The following is a 13,168-nucleotide window of genomic DNA, read 5'->3' as shown; positions in this document are numbered from 1 at the left end:
TGCTTTCATTGAGAGTTGAACTCAAGACCTCCCGCTTACTAAACGGGTGCTCTAACCAACTGAGCTATGAAAGCTTAGATGTTTAATCTCAACTGACATAGTATACAATTACGTAAATGTGAGGACGAAGGCTGAGTCTTCTCACATAAGAACATATACAGGCTTTTACTAATTACATAGCACATACATTGACGCTCGTAGTACTGACCACTACCACCATGAGCAATTACTTATGCATTCACATAAACACCTAAACCTAGAAAAATACAAGCATATATGCTAATATGAACCACCTTATGGCGTTTCTAGATTTTATTATGTTTTCCTAGGTGAAGAGAGCAAAGCTCATCTCTAAAGTAGAATCCAACTTAGGTTTCCATGTAGCACCATAAGGACAAATGACCAGCTACGTACCTTGCCACACGCCCACACCCATATTATGAAGTATATATTATAATAAAGGGAAATTTGGATCCATACCATTAAAAGATCACCACTTTGGATCCATACCATTACTATCTCACTTACATGTGGGTCCACATGAGTCAATGACATGTGGGGTCCATGGTATATATCTAAAGTTTGGATCTTTTAATGGTATAGATCCAATTGTTCCTATAATAATTAAAACTATTTGACTATGATGTTTATATAATAATATACATATATAAATGCTACACAACTCACCATGCACACGGACCCACCTCTCTCCCTCGCACACACGCGTAGCGCACGTTACGGTAGATAGATTATTATACGTCCGTATGCTGGATACAAGTATTAATACGTGTACACACTACTTGTGGCCGTGCACCTCCATGGATGGGAAGATTAGCCGAAGAGGTGGTGCTTCTTCTCGGAGCCCAGTACGGCTGCAACAAGCTGGCTGTCACGGGGACGAGATCGTTTCGGCCTGCGAACCTGATGGATGGGCTATAGCTTGTGCCGAACAAAACTACAGAAACAGGCCCATTAGCACGCTCCGTGCTCACCCTTTCGCTTTCACGAACACGATACACGGACTCCTCTCGAAATCGAGAAGAAACACAGAAATACGAACATGCAGTGCGCAAAATAAAAGAGACAAAAAAAAACAAGAACTATGAACACCCAGTTTTATTGGCGTGGCAGTGCTGATACGACCTGGACCTGATGCAGTGAGCCAGTCAGTCACCGTGTTTGTTTTGTACAAAAACCACTACCCACACGCCACACCACGCGTGCCTAGCTTATTCGACGACCTCGATTCCGGCGGAGGTACCAGCTCACCCCCTCACGGCTACGGCAGCCAGCTGGCCCAGTCCCCGGGCGGGAGGAGCGGGCACAGCAGGCGGCGGCGCGCGGGTGGCCTCCGCCTCCTCGCCGTCGCAGAAGCCGCGCAGCACGTCGGCCTCCTCGGCGGTGAAGCCGACGGAGGCGAGCATGGCGGGCCAGCAGTAGCGCGTGGCGCCGCGGATGGCGACGCAGCAGTCGGGCCCGATGTACGACTCGCCGTTGACGAAGAAGAGCAGGATCTCGCCGTAGCACGAGCTCAGCCCCATCACGGCGCCCCAGCACTCCCCGAACCCGCCGCCCTGCTGCTGCTCGCCGGACACGGACAGGTCGTGGAGTGCCTGCAGCCGCGCCACCCAGGGCCGCACGGCGACGGGCGTCGGGCCGCCAGCGGGGGAGGAGGCAGCGCCGTGGGCGTGGGCGAGGACGAGGAGCAGCGCCGCCGACAGCGCGGCGACGATGGGGAGACGCGGGCGTGGTGCTTCCATTGCCGTTGCCTGGTGTGCTCCTGTACGTACGTGCACGGTCGTGGTCGCTGTGGTTGTGGTCGGAGTAGAAGATGGAGTGGAGGACTGGTGGTTCTGCTGAGACTGGAGCGGGGCGAGGCGTATAAATAGCAGCTGGCAGAAGGGATGGCCGCGGCGGCGAATTGATGGTAGTGCGTGCATTCAAGTTGGGTTGGCGCTGTGAGTGGGCGGCGAATTCATGCAGGTGAGTAGTGCACGCCGGCGTGGCGTTCCGCCGCGTTCATGTTCATGGAAGGCCAAAGGGCCGGTATGTTGCCGCCTTGATTGGTGAGGAGGGATGCAAGAATGTCATTCGCAGTCCCCACTCCCCACAGGCCACAGGTGCAGGTATAGAAATCCAAACGGCGGCACGGCGCGATCCGAGGAGTCCGGTCCAATTGAGTCCGATTAACTCACGGTGCCTCCTGACGGGCAACACCCCTTGCACGAGCACGGCACGGGTAAAAGGTCCGATCGTGCCAGCTCGGCACGTCAAACATGGCCCACCTACACAACCGAGCTAAGAGCACACCAATATATATAGATCCACCATGGATTTAATCCGGATTTGGATTGAATAAATCCATATATCACACTCAATCCCATAGTGAGATTAAATCTACCATTTAATCCATGTATCTCTCAAAACTAGTTATTCTTTTGATTCATGAATTCTAATATAAACTTGTGCAATATATTCATGGATTTATTCCATACCTAATAAGCTATGAATAGAATTCATGTCTTCCATAGTTTAAAAATTTCCTAAATCCTTGGGTTATAATCTATGATGGGTTTAACCAAATAAAAAAATGAGTAGGCTTGGATTATTTTGGGACATAGATTGTGACATGTATTTAATTCCAATCCATGTCAATCCAGAGCTGGATTGGTGTAAACGAACAAGGCCTAAATAGGTCATAAATTCACACAGGTATCAAATACACAGTTCACAACTTCATATGTCATAAAATCATAGTTCTCAAGTCACAAATTTCACATTTCAAAGTTCACAGGTCACAATTTCACAGATAGTAGTAGCCAGTAGGCAGTAGCACACACGGAGTCAGTCTCATAGACTTTAAATAAAATATTATAGCTGTTTGTGCAATGGCTGTCTTATTAAAAACCTTTCTAGGTAAAAACTCGCCTTATGAGAAAACCATATAAAGGAAAAAAAGAGTACAATCCAGTTCTAATACAATTAGTTCATTGATCAGTTACATCAGTATCAGACCAGATCAGCAGAGCACAAATGCAAGATTACAAAGTCTAGGGCCCTTGGGAGTCAACAAGATAAAGGCCTTCAAATGCATCTTCAAGTTCTTGGTCCTGTGTAAAGTGCTGGCCTCTAGTTTCACCAAGTTCCCAATTTTTAATGCATAGTAGCATCTCAACCATTTCTGGTGTTAGGCATTGTCGTCGTTCCTCGATTATCCTGCCACAATGGCTAAATGCAGATTCTGAGAAAATAGTTGGAAGGAAAATAGTCTCAAACATTTCCTATAATCGATTTTGGTGTTTGACGACCATCACAAACTTTGTGGACTAACCAGTTTGCCTAGTTGATCATTTCACAGGTGCATAAGTTCATCTACAACCATTCTAAGTCGACTGTCCGGAATACCGTAGATTATTCCGGACAGGAGAAGCTTTTCTGGAAAAACACCTAAGGGCGGACCGTCCGGACCCTTGCGGCGGACAGTCCGCGACACCAGGGTGACCCTCGGACAGGAACACTGCATAAACACAAGTCAACACTACGGACCGTCCGATACCAAACGCGGACCGTCCGGCCTCAGGCGCGGACCGTCCGGTCGGTGAAAAACCAGAAAACCCAAAGGTGACGAGTTCGGTAAAATGAATTTTAAGCGTCCTTGCGGACCGTTCGGGGTGCACGGCCGGACCGTTCGGGGTGCACGGCCGGACCGTCCACGACTGCGGTACCTGACATCTGACGACACATTTAATGCATAGTAGCTATTGATATAGCCGTTACTGCTGACCGTTGCGATTTCAGTCATTGATGTGCAGGGGCGGACAGTCCGAACCAGGGGTGCGGACCGTCCGCGGTCGGCGGAAAGGGAGCAACGGCTAGGAAGTGGTTGGGGGCTATAAATACAACCCCAACCACCTCCATTCACTTCACCCAAGCACTCCAATCCTTCACATTCAATACAAGAGCTAACAATCCATTCAAAGACACAATCAAAGCTTCTAATCTCTCCAAGTTTCACAATTGAGACAAGTGATTGAAAGGGAAATAGGCTCACACCTTTTCCTAAATGATTTTGGTGGTTGAATTGCCCAACACAAATTATTGGACTAACTAGTTTGCTCAATATTATAAGTTCTACAGGTGCCAAAGGTTCACAACAAACCAATAAAAAGTCCAAGAAAGGGTTCAAATAAAAAGAGCAAAAGACAACCGAAGGCTGCCCTGGTCTGGCGCACCGGACTGTCCGGTGTGCCACCGGACAGCGTCTGGTGCACCAGGGAGATCAACTTCGAACTTGTCACCTTCGGGTTTCTGGAAATGCCCTCCGCTATAATTCATCGGACTGTCCGGTGTGCCAAGCGGAGTAACGGCTACAACGCCAACGGTCGACTGCAAAAGTGAACAGTGAACAGTGCGTACTGTGCGCGCAGAGTCAGAGCAGGCGCCAGATGGCGCACTGGACAGTGAACAGGACCTGTCCGGTGCACCACTGGACTGTCCGGTGGCCCCACTTGTCAGAGCTCCAACGGTCGAACCCTAACGGTTGGATGACGTGGCTGGCGCACCGGACAGTGTCCGGTGCGCTCTTCGACAGCAGCCTTCCCCAACGACCACTTTGGTGGTTGGGGCTATAAATACCTCCAACCACCAACACTTCAAGGCATCTAAGTTTTCAGCCAACACATTCAATACAAGAGCTAGTGCATTCAATACAAGACACAAATAGAGTGAATCAAAATCTCTCCAAGTCCCAATTCCACTCAAAGCAATAGTGACTAGAAGAGAGAGTTTTGTTGTGCTCTTTTGAGCTCTTGTGCTTGGATCGCTTTTCTTCTTCCTCTATTCTTGCTTCCAAGTTCTTTGTAATCAAAGCAAGAGACACCAATTGTGTGGTGGTCCTTGTGGAGACTAAGTGTCCCAATTGATTGAGAAGAGAAGCTCACTCGGTCTAGGTGACCGTTTGAGAGAGGGAAAGGGTTGAAAGAGACCCGGTCTTTGTGACCACCTCAACGAGAAGTAGGTTTGCAAGAACCGAACCTCGGTAAAACAAATCACCGTGTCATTCGCCTTATTCGCTTGTGATTTGTTTTCGCCCTATCTTTCGGACTCGATTATATTCCTAACGCTAACCCCGGCTTGTAGTTGTGCTTAAACTTTATAAATTTCAGATTTGCCTATTCACCCCCCTCTAGGCGACTTTCAATTGGTATCGGAGCCCGGTACTTCATTAAGAGTCTAACCGCTCGAAGTGATGTCGGGAGCTCACGCCAAGAAGGAGATGGTGACCGGCGAGAAGCCCGCCATAAGCCACGGGAAAGCTCCATCGGGAGAGTCCGGCAACAAGAAGAGGGAGGAATCACCTCCCTGCGTCAAGTCGCACCGGAGTGGCGACAAGAAGAAGAAAATGAAGAAAGTGGTCTACTATGAGACCGATTCTTCGTCGCCTTCCACCTTCGGCTCCGACACGCCGTTCGTCACTTCTAAGCGCCATAAGCGCTAGAAGTTTAGTAAGATCCCCTTACGCTATCCTCGCATTTCCAAACGCACTCCTTTACTTTCCGCCCCACTAGGCAAACCACTGGTTTTTAACGGTGAAGATTATTGTATGTGGAGTGATAAAATGAGGCACCATCTAACCTCACTCCACGCTAGCATTTGGGACATTGTTGAATTTGGAGTGCGGGAACCATCCGTGGGGGGTGAAGGCTATGACTCGAACAAGGTAGCCCAAATCCGGCACTTCAACTCCCAAGCCACTACTATACTCCTTGCCTCTCTAAGTCGAGAGGAGTATAATAAGGTGCAAAGGTTGAAGAGTGCCAAAGAAATTTGGGATGTACTAAAGACCACGCATGAAGGAGACGAGGTGACCAAGATCACCAAGAGGGAAACGATCGAGGAGGAGCTCGGTCGCTTCATGCTTCATCAAGGGGAGGAGCCACAAGCAATGTACAACCGGCTAAAGACCTTGGTGAACCAAGTGCGCAACCTCGGGAGCACTAAGTGGGATGACCATGAGATGGTCAAGGTTATTCTTAGATCACTCATTTTTCTTAATCCTACTCAAGTTCAATTAATTCGTGGTGATCCAAGATATAAACTAATGTCTCCCGGGGAAGTGATAGGAAAGTTTGTGAGCTTTGAACTCATGATCAAGGGCTCCAAACAAATCATCGAGTGAGGCGCCACCTCCACACCCGAGGTGCAACCCGTCGCCTTCAAAGCGACGGAGGAGAAGAAGGAAGAGTCTACATCAAGTAGGCTTCCCATCGACGCCTCCAAGATCGACAATGAGGAGATGGCTTTAATCATCAAAAGCTTTCGCCAAATCCTCAAGCAAAGGATGGGGAATGACTACAATCCCCGCTCCAAGAAAGTTTGCTACAAGTGTGGTAAGCCTGGTCATTTTATTGCTAAATGTCCTTTATCAAGTGATAGTGATAGGGGCGACGACAAGAAGGGAAGAAGGAAGGAGAAGAAGAAGTATTACAAGAAGAAGGGCAGCGACACCCATGTTTGCCAGGAGTGGGACTCCGATGAGAGCTCCACCGACTCCTCCTCCGATGAGGATGCCGCCAACATCGCCGTCAACAAGGGTCTCCTCTTCCCCAACATCGGCCACAAGTGCCTCATAGCAAGGGACGGCAAAAAGAAGGTAAAATCTAGAGCCTCCACTAAGTATGCAACATCTAGTGATGAGGATAACTCTAGTGATGATGAGGATAATTTGCTTGCTCTTTTTGCCAACCTCAACATGCAACAAAAGGAAAAATTAAATAAATTAATAGGAGCTATTCATGAGAAGGATGAACTCTTGGATAGCCAAGAGGACTTCCTAATTAAAGAAAATAAGAAGCATGTTAAGGTTAAAAATGCCTATGCTCAGGAAGTAGAAAAAGTGTGAAATTTGACTAGTGAGCTAAGCACTTGCCATGATGTTATCTCAAACCTTAGAAATTAAAATGCAAAATTAATTGCTAAGGTTGAGAAGTTAGATATTTGTGATGATTCAATTGTTAGTCTTAGAAATGATAATGATAATTTGATTACTAAGATTGACAAATTGAATGCATCTCTCCCTAGCCTTAAAATTGAGAATGAAAAATTAATTGCTAAGGCTAAAGATTTAAATGTTTGCAATGATGTTATTTCCAATTTTAAGAATGAAAATGCTATTTTACATGCTAAGATTAATGAACTAAATATTTGCAAATCCCCTACATCTACCATTGAGCATGTTACTATTTGTACTAGATGTAGAGATATTAATGTTGATGCTATTCATGATCACCTAGCTTTAATTAAACAACAAAATGATCACATAGCTCAACTTAGTGCCAAAATTAATGAGCATGACTTAGAAAATGAAAATTTTAAATTTGCTAGAAGTATGCTCTATAGTGGGAGATGCCCTGGTATTAAGGATGGCATTGGCTTCCAACAGGGAGGCAATGTCAAGCTCAATGCCCCTAAGAATTTGTCCAACTTTGTTAAGGGCAAAGCTCCCATGGCTCAGGATAACGAGGGTTACATTTTATATCCTGCCGGTTATCCCGAACATAAAATTAGGAGAATTCATTCTAGGAAGTCTCACTCTGGCTCTCATCATGCTTTTATGTATAAGAGTGAGGCATCTAGCTCTAGGCAATCAACCCATGTTAAATTGCCTAAAAAGAAATCTCCTATAGCATCAAATGAACCTAATATTTCATTTAAGAATTTTGATGCTTCATATGTTCTAACTAACAAATCAGGCAAAGTAGTTGCCAAGTATGTTGGGGCCAAACACAAGGGGTCAAAGACTTGTTTTTGGGTACCCAAGGTGCTTATTTCCAATGTGAAAGGACCCAAGACCGTTTGGGTACCTAAGAACAAGGCCTAAATTTGTTTTGTAGGTTTATGCATCCGGGGGCTCAAGTTGGATAATTGATAGCGGGTGCACAAACCACATGACTGGGGAGAAAAGGATGTTCTCATCCTATGAGAAAAACCATGATCCCCAAAGAGCTATCACATTCGGGGATGGAAATCAAGGTTTGGTCAAAGGACTTGGTAAAATTGCTATATCTCCTGACCATTCTATTTCCAATGTTTTTCTTGTAGATTCTTTAGACTATAACTTGCTTTCAGTTTCTCAATTATGCAAAATGGGCTACAATTGTCTTTTAACGGATATAGGTGTTACTGTCTTTAGAAGAAATGATGATTCAGTAGCATTTAAGGGAGTGTTAGAGGGTCAGCTATAGTTAGTTGATTTTAACAGAGTTGAACTCGACACTTGCTTAATTGCTAAGACTAACATGGGTTGGCTCTGGCATCGCCGACTAGCCCACGTTGGGATGAAGAATCTTCACAAGCTTCTAAAGGGAGAACACATTTTCGGACTAACAAATGTTCATTTTGAGCAAGACAGGATTTGTAGCGCATGTCAAGCAGGAAAGCAAGTCGGTGTTCATCATCCACACAAGAACATCATGACGACTGACAGGCCGCTTGAGCTACTCCACATGGACCTATTCGGCCTGATAGCTTACATAAGCATCGGCGGGAGTAAGTACTGTCTAGTTATTGTGGATGATTATTCTCGCTTCACTTGGGTGTTCTTTTTGCAGGATAAATCTCAAACCCAAGAGACCTTAAAGGGATTCTTGAGACGAGCTCAAAATGAGTTCGGCTTAAGGATCAAAAAGATCAGAAGCGACAACGGAACGGAGTTCAAGAACTCACAAATAGAAGGCTTTCTTGAGGATGAGGGCATCAAGCATGAGTTCTCTTCTCCCTGCACACCACAACAAAATGGTGTAGTAGAGAGGAAGAATAGAACTCTACTTGACATGGCGAGGACCATGCTTGATGAGTACAAGACTTCGGACCGGTTTTGGGCGGAAGCAGTCAACACCGCTTGCTACGCCATCAACCGTCTCTACCTTCACCGAATCCTCAAGAAAATATTGTATGAACTCCTCACTGGTAAAAAGCCCAATATTTCATATTTTAGAATCTTTGGTAGCAAATGCTTTATTCTTGTTAGAAGAGGTAGAAAATCTAAATTTGCTCCTAAGGATGTAGAAGGCTTTTTACTTGGTTATGATTCAAACACAAGGGCATATAGAGTCTTTAACAAGTCCACTGGACTAGTTGAAGTCTCTTGTGACATTGTGTTTGATGAGACTAACGACTCTCAAGTAGAGCAAGTTGATCTTGATGAGCTAGATGATGAAGAGGCTCCGTGCATCGCGCTAAGGAACATGTCCATTGGGGATATGTGTCCTAAGGAATCCGAAGAGCCTCCACATGGACAAGATCAACCATCATCTTCAAATCAAGCATCTCCACCAACCCAAGATGAGGATCAAGCTCAATATGATGAAAATGAAGATCAAGAAGAGCCACCTCAAGAGGAGGACAATGATCAAGGGGGAGATGCCAATGATCTAGACAAGGAAGATGATGAGGGTCCCGCACCGCCACACCCAAGAGTCCACCAAGCGATACAACGAGATCACCCCGTGAACTCCATCCTCGGCGATATTCATAAGGGGGTAACCACTCGATCTCATGTCGCTCATTTTTGTGAACATTACTCTTTTGTATCTTCTATTAAGCCATACAGGGTGGAAGATGCATTAAGAGATTCGGATTGGGTGTTGGCAATGCAAGAGGAGCTCAACAACTTCACGAGGAATGAGGTATGACATCTTGTTCCACGTCCTAACCAAAATGTTGTAGGAACCAAATGGGTCTTCCGCAACAAGCAAGATGAGCATGGTGTGATGACAAGGAACAAAGCCCGACTTGTGGCCAAGGGATATTCACAAGTCGAAGGTTTGGATTTCGGTGAAACCTATGCACCCGTAGCTAGGCTTGAGTCAATTCGCATTCTACTTGCCTATGCTACTTACCATGGCTTTAAGCTTTACCAAATGGACGTGAAAAGTGCCTTCGTCAATGGACCAATCAAGGAAGAGGTCTATGTTGAGCAACCTCCCGGCTTTGAAGATAGTGAGTATCCTAACCATGTCTATAAACTCTCTAAGGCGCTTTATGGGCTCAAGCAAGCCCCAAGAGCATGGTATGAATGCCTAAGAGATTTTCTTATAGCTAATGGCTTCAAAGTCGGAAAAGCCGATCCTACTCTCTTTACTAAAACTATTGCAAATGATTTGTTTGTATGCCAAATATATGTTGATGATATCATATTTGGATCTACTAACAAATCTACATGTGAAAAGTTTAGTAGGATTATGGTTCAAAAATTCGAGATGTCTATGATGGGGGAGTTGAAGTATTTTCTAGGATTTCAAGTCAAGCAACTCCAAGAGGGCACCTTCATCAGCCAAACGAAGTACATTCAAGACATACTCACCAAGTTTGGGATGAAGGATGCCAAGCCCATCAAGACACCCATGGGAACCAATGGGCATCTCGACCTCGACACAGGAGGTAAATCCATAGAACAAAAGTTATACCGGTCGATGATAGGATCTCTACTTTATTTATGTGCATCTCGACCGAATATTATGCTTTTCCGTATGCATGTGTGCAAGATTCCAAGCCGATCCTAAGGAAGTTCACCTTAGGGCCGTAAAACGAATCTTGAGATATTTAGTTCATACTCCTAAGTTTGGTCTTTGGTACCCCAAGAGATCCACATTTGATTTAATTGGTTATTCAGATGCTGATTAGGCAGGGTGTAAAATTGATAGAAAGAGCACATCAGGGACTTGTCAGTTCTTGGGAAGATCCCTGGTGTCTTGGGCTTCAAAGAAGCAAAATTCAGTAGCTCTTTCTACTGCCGAAGCCAAGTATATTGCCGCAGGTCATTGTTGCGCGCAATTGCTTTGGATGAGGCAAACCCTTAGGGACTATGGCTACAAATTAACCAAAGTCCCTCTCCTATGTGATAATGAGAGTGCAATTCGCATGGCAGATAATCCCGTTGAGCACAGCCACACTAAGCACATAGCCATTCGGTATCACTTTTTGGGGGATCACCAACAACGGGGGGATATCGAAATTGCATATGTTAGCACCAAAGAACAATTAGCCGATATCTATACCAAGCCACTAGATGATAAAACTTTTACCAAACTTAGGCATGAGCTAAACATTCTTGATTCTAGGAATTTTGATTGATATTTTGCACACATAGCTCATTTATATACCTTTGTTCATCTCTCTTTCATGTGCTATGACTAGTGTGGTTTTCAAGTGTATTACATGCTAAGTCATAGATTGAAAGGGAAATGGAGTCCTCGGCGAAGACAAGGCTTCCACTCCACTCCATCATGTTATTTACACTTCGCCGTCGCTCCGCACCGTTCTCCAATTTGGTATAATCTTCACTCATATATTGTTTGCCAAAGGGGGAGAGCAAGTAAAAGGGCTTATATTTCACTAACAAGTATCCATTTTTGGCGATTCATGTCAAATGGGGAGAAAGTATTAGCCCAAAGCAAAAGGACCGCACCACCGCACCACCACTAATTTCAAAAATGTAGTCTTTCAATTTGTATTAAAGAAGTTTTTTAATTGGTATCTTATTTTTTATATAATTTCAAATAGGTATGACTTCTTTCAAAATTAATATCTAAAACCCTCTTGAACACTAAGAGGAGAATTTCATTAAGGGGGAGTTTTGTTTAGTCAAAGGAAAAGCATTTGAAACAGGGGGAGAAAATTTCAAATCTTGAAAATGCTTCTCAAAAATATATTCATTTACCTTTGACTATTTGCAAAAAGACTTTGAAAAGAATTTCCAAAAGATTTTGCAAAAACAAAACATGTGGTGCAAGCGTGGCCCAAAATGTTAAAATTAGAAGAAAGCAATCCATGCATATCTTATGAAATGTAAATTGTTTAATTCAAAGTAACCTTTGCACTTACCTTATGCAAACTAGTTCAATTCTGCACTTATATATTTGCTTTGGTTTGTGTTGGCATCAATCACCAAAAAGGGGGAGATTGAAAGGGAAATAGGCTCACACCTTTTCTAAATGATTTTGGTGGTTGAATTGCCCAACACAAATTATTGGACTAACTAGTTTGCTCTAGATTATAAGTTCTACAGGTTCCAAAGGTTCACAACAAACCAATAAATAAAAAGAGCAAAAGACAACCGAAGGCTGCCCTGGTCTGGCGCACCGGACTGTCCGGTGTGCCACCGGACCGTGTCCGGTGCACCAGGGATATCAACTCCGAACTTGCCACCTTCGGGTTTCTGGAAATGCCCTCCGCTATAATTCACTGGACTGTCCGGTGTAGCACCGGACTGTCCGGTGTGCCAAGCGGAGTAACAGCTACAGCGCCAACGGTCGACTGCAAAAGTGAACAGTGAACAGTGAACAGTGCGAACTGCGCGCGCAGAGTCAGAGCAGGCGCCAGATGGCGCACCGGACAGTGAACAGGACCTGTCCGGTGCACCATCGGACTGTCCGGTGGCCCCACTTGTCAGAGCTCCAACGGTCGAACCCTAACGGTTGGGTGACGTGGCTGGCGCACCGGACAGTGTCCGGTGGCGCACCGGACTGTCCGGTGCGCCCTTCGACAGCAGCCTTCCCTAACGGCCACTTTGGTGGTTGGGGCTATAAATACCCCCAACCACCAACACTTCAAGGCATCCAAGTTTTCAGCCAACACATTCAATACAAGAGCTAGTGCATTCAATACAAGACACAAATAGAGTGAATCAAAATCTCTCCAAGTCCCAATTCCACTCAAAGCAATAGTGACTAGAAGAGAGAGTTTTGTTGTGTTCTTTTGAGCTCTTGCGCTTGTATCGCTTTTCTTCTTCCTCTATTCTTGCTTCCAAGTTCTTTGTAATCAAAGCAAGAGACACCAATTGTGTGGTGGTCCTTGCGGGGACTAAGTGTCCCAATTGATTGAGAAGAGAAGCTCACTTGGTCTAGGTGACCGTTTGAGAGAGGGAAAGGGTTGAAAGAGACCCGGCCTTTGTGACCACCTCAACGGGGAGTAGGTTTGCAAGAACCGAACCTCGGTAAAACAAATCACCGTGTCATTCGCCTTATTCGCTTGTGATTTGTTTTCGCCCTCTCTTTCGGACTCGATTATATTCCTAACGCTAACCCCGGCTTGTAGTTGTGCTTAAACTTTATAAATTTCAGATTTGCCTATTCACCCCCCCTCTAGGCGACTTTTAGTGATCATTAGC

The 13,168-nt window shown here is 45.2% G+C and overlaps 1 protein-coding gene and 1 non-coding gene across 2 annotated transcripts; both read right to left on the bottom strand.

Annotated features, from left to right (window-relative positions):
* TRNAT-AGU (transfer RNA threonine (anticodon AGU)) lies at window positions 1-74 on the bottom strand. The gene has a single exon. It is a non-coding gene; the product is annotated as a tRNA-Thr (tRNA).
* Window positions 75-1,102: 1,028 nt separating this feature from the next.
* LOC100272975 (Egg cell-secreted protein 1.4) lies at window positions 1,103-1,823 on the bottom strand. The gene has a single exon (NM_001147426.1). The coding sequence runs from the start codon at window positions 1,758-1,760 to the stop codon at window positions 1,266-1,268; it is 495 nt and encodes a 164-aa protein (NP_001140898.1). The 5' UTR covers window positions 1,761-1,823; the 3' UTR covers window positions 1,103-1,265.
* Between the last annotated feature and the right edge of the window lie 11,345 nt (window positions 1,824-13,168).

This window comes from Zea mays, chromosome 3, assembly GCF_902167145.1.
Source record: "Zea mays cultivar B73 chromosome 3, Zm-B73-REFERENCE-NAM-5.0, whole genome shotgun sequence".
Lineage (NCBI taxonomy): Eukaryota > Viridiplantae > Streptophyta > Magnoliopsida > Poales > Poaceae > Zea > Zea mays.
The sequence above is the reverse complement of the archived record's forward strand: the minus strand, read 5'-3'. Positions and strand labels throughout refer to the sequence as shown.

Coding starts and splice junctions, on each gene's coding strand:
- LOC100272975 (NM_001147426.1), bottom strand. CDS start 1,760: ATGGAAGCACCACGCCCGCGTCTCCCCATCGTCGCCGCGCTGTCGGCG.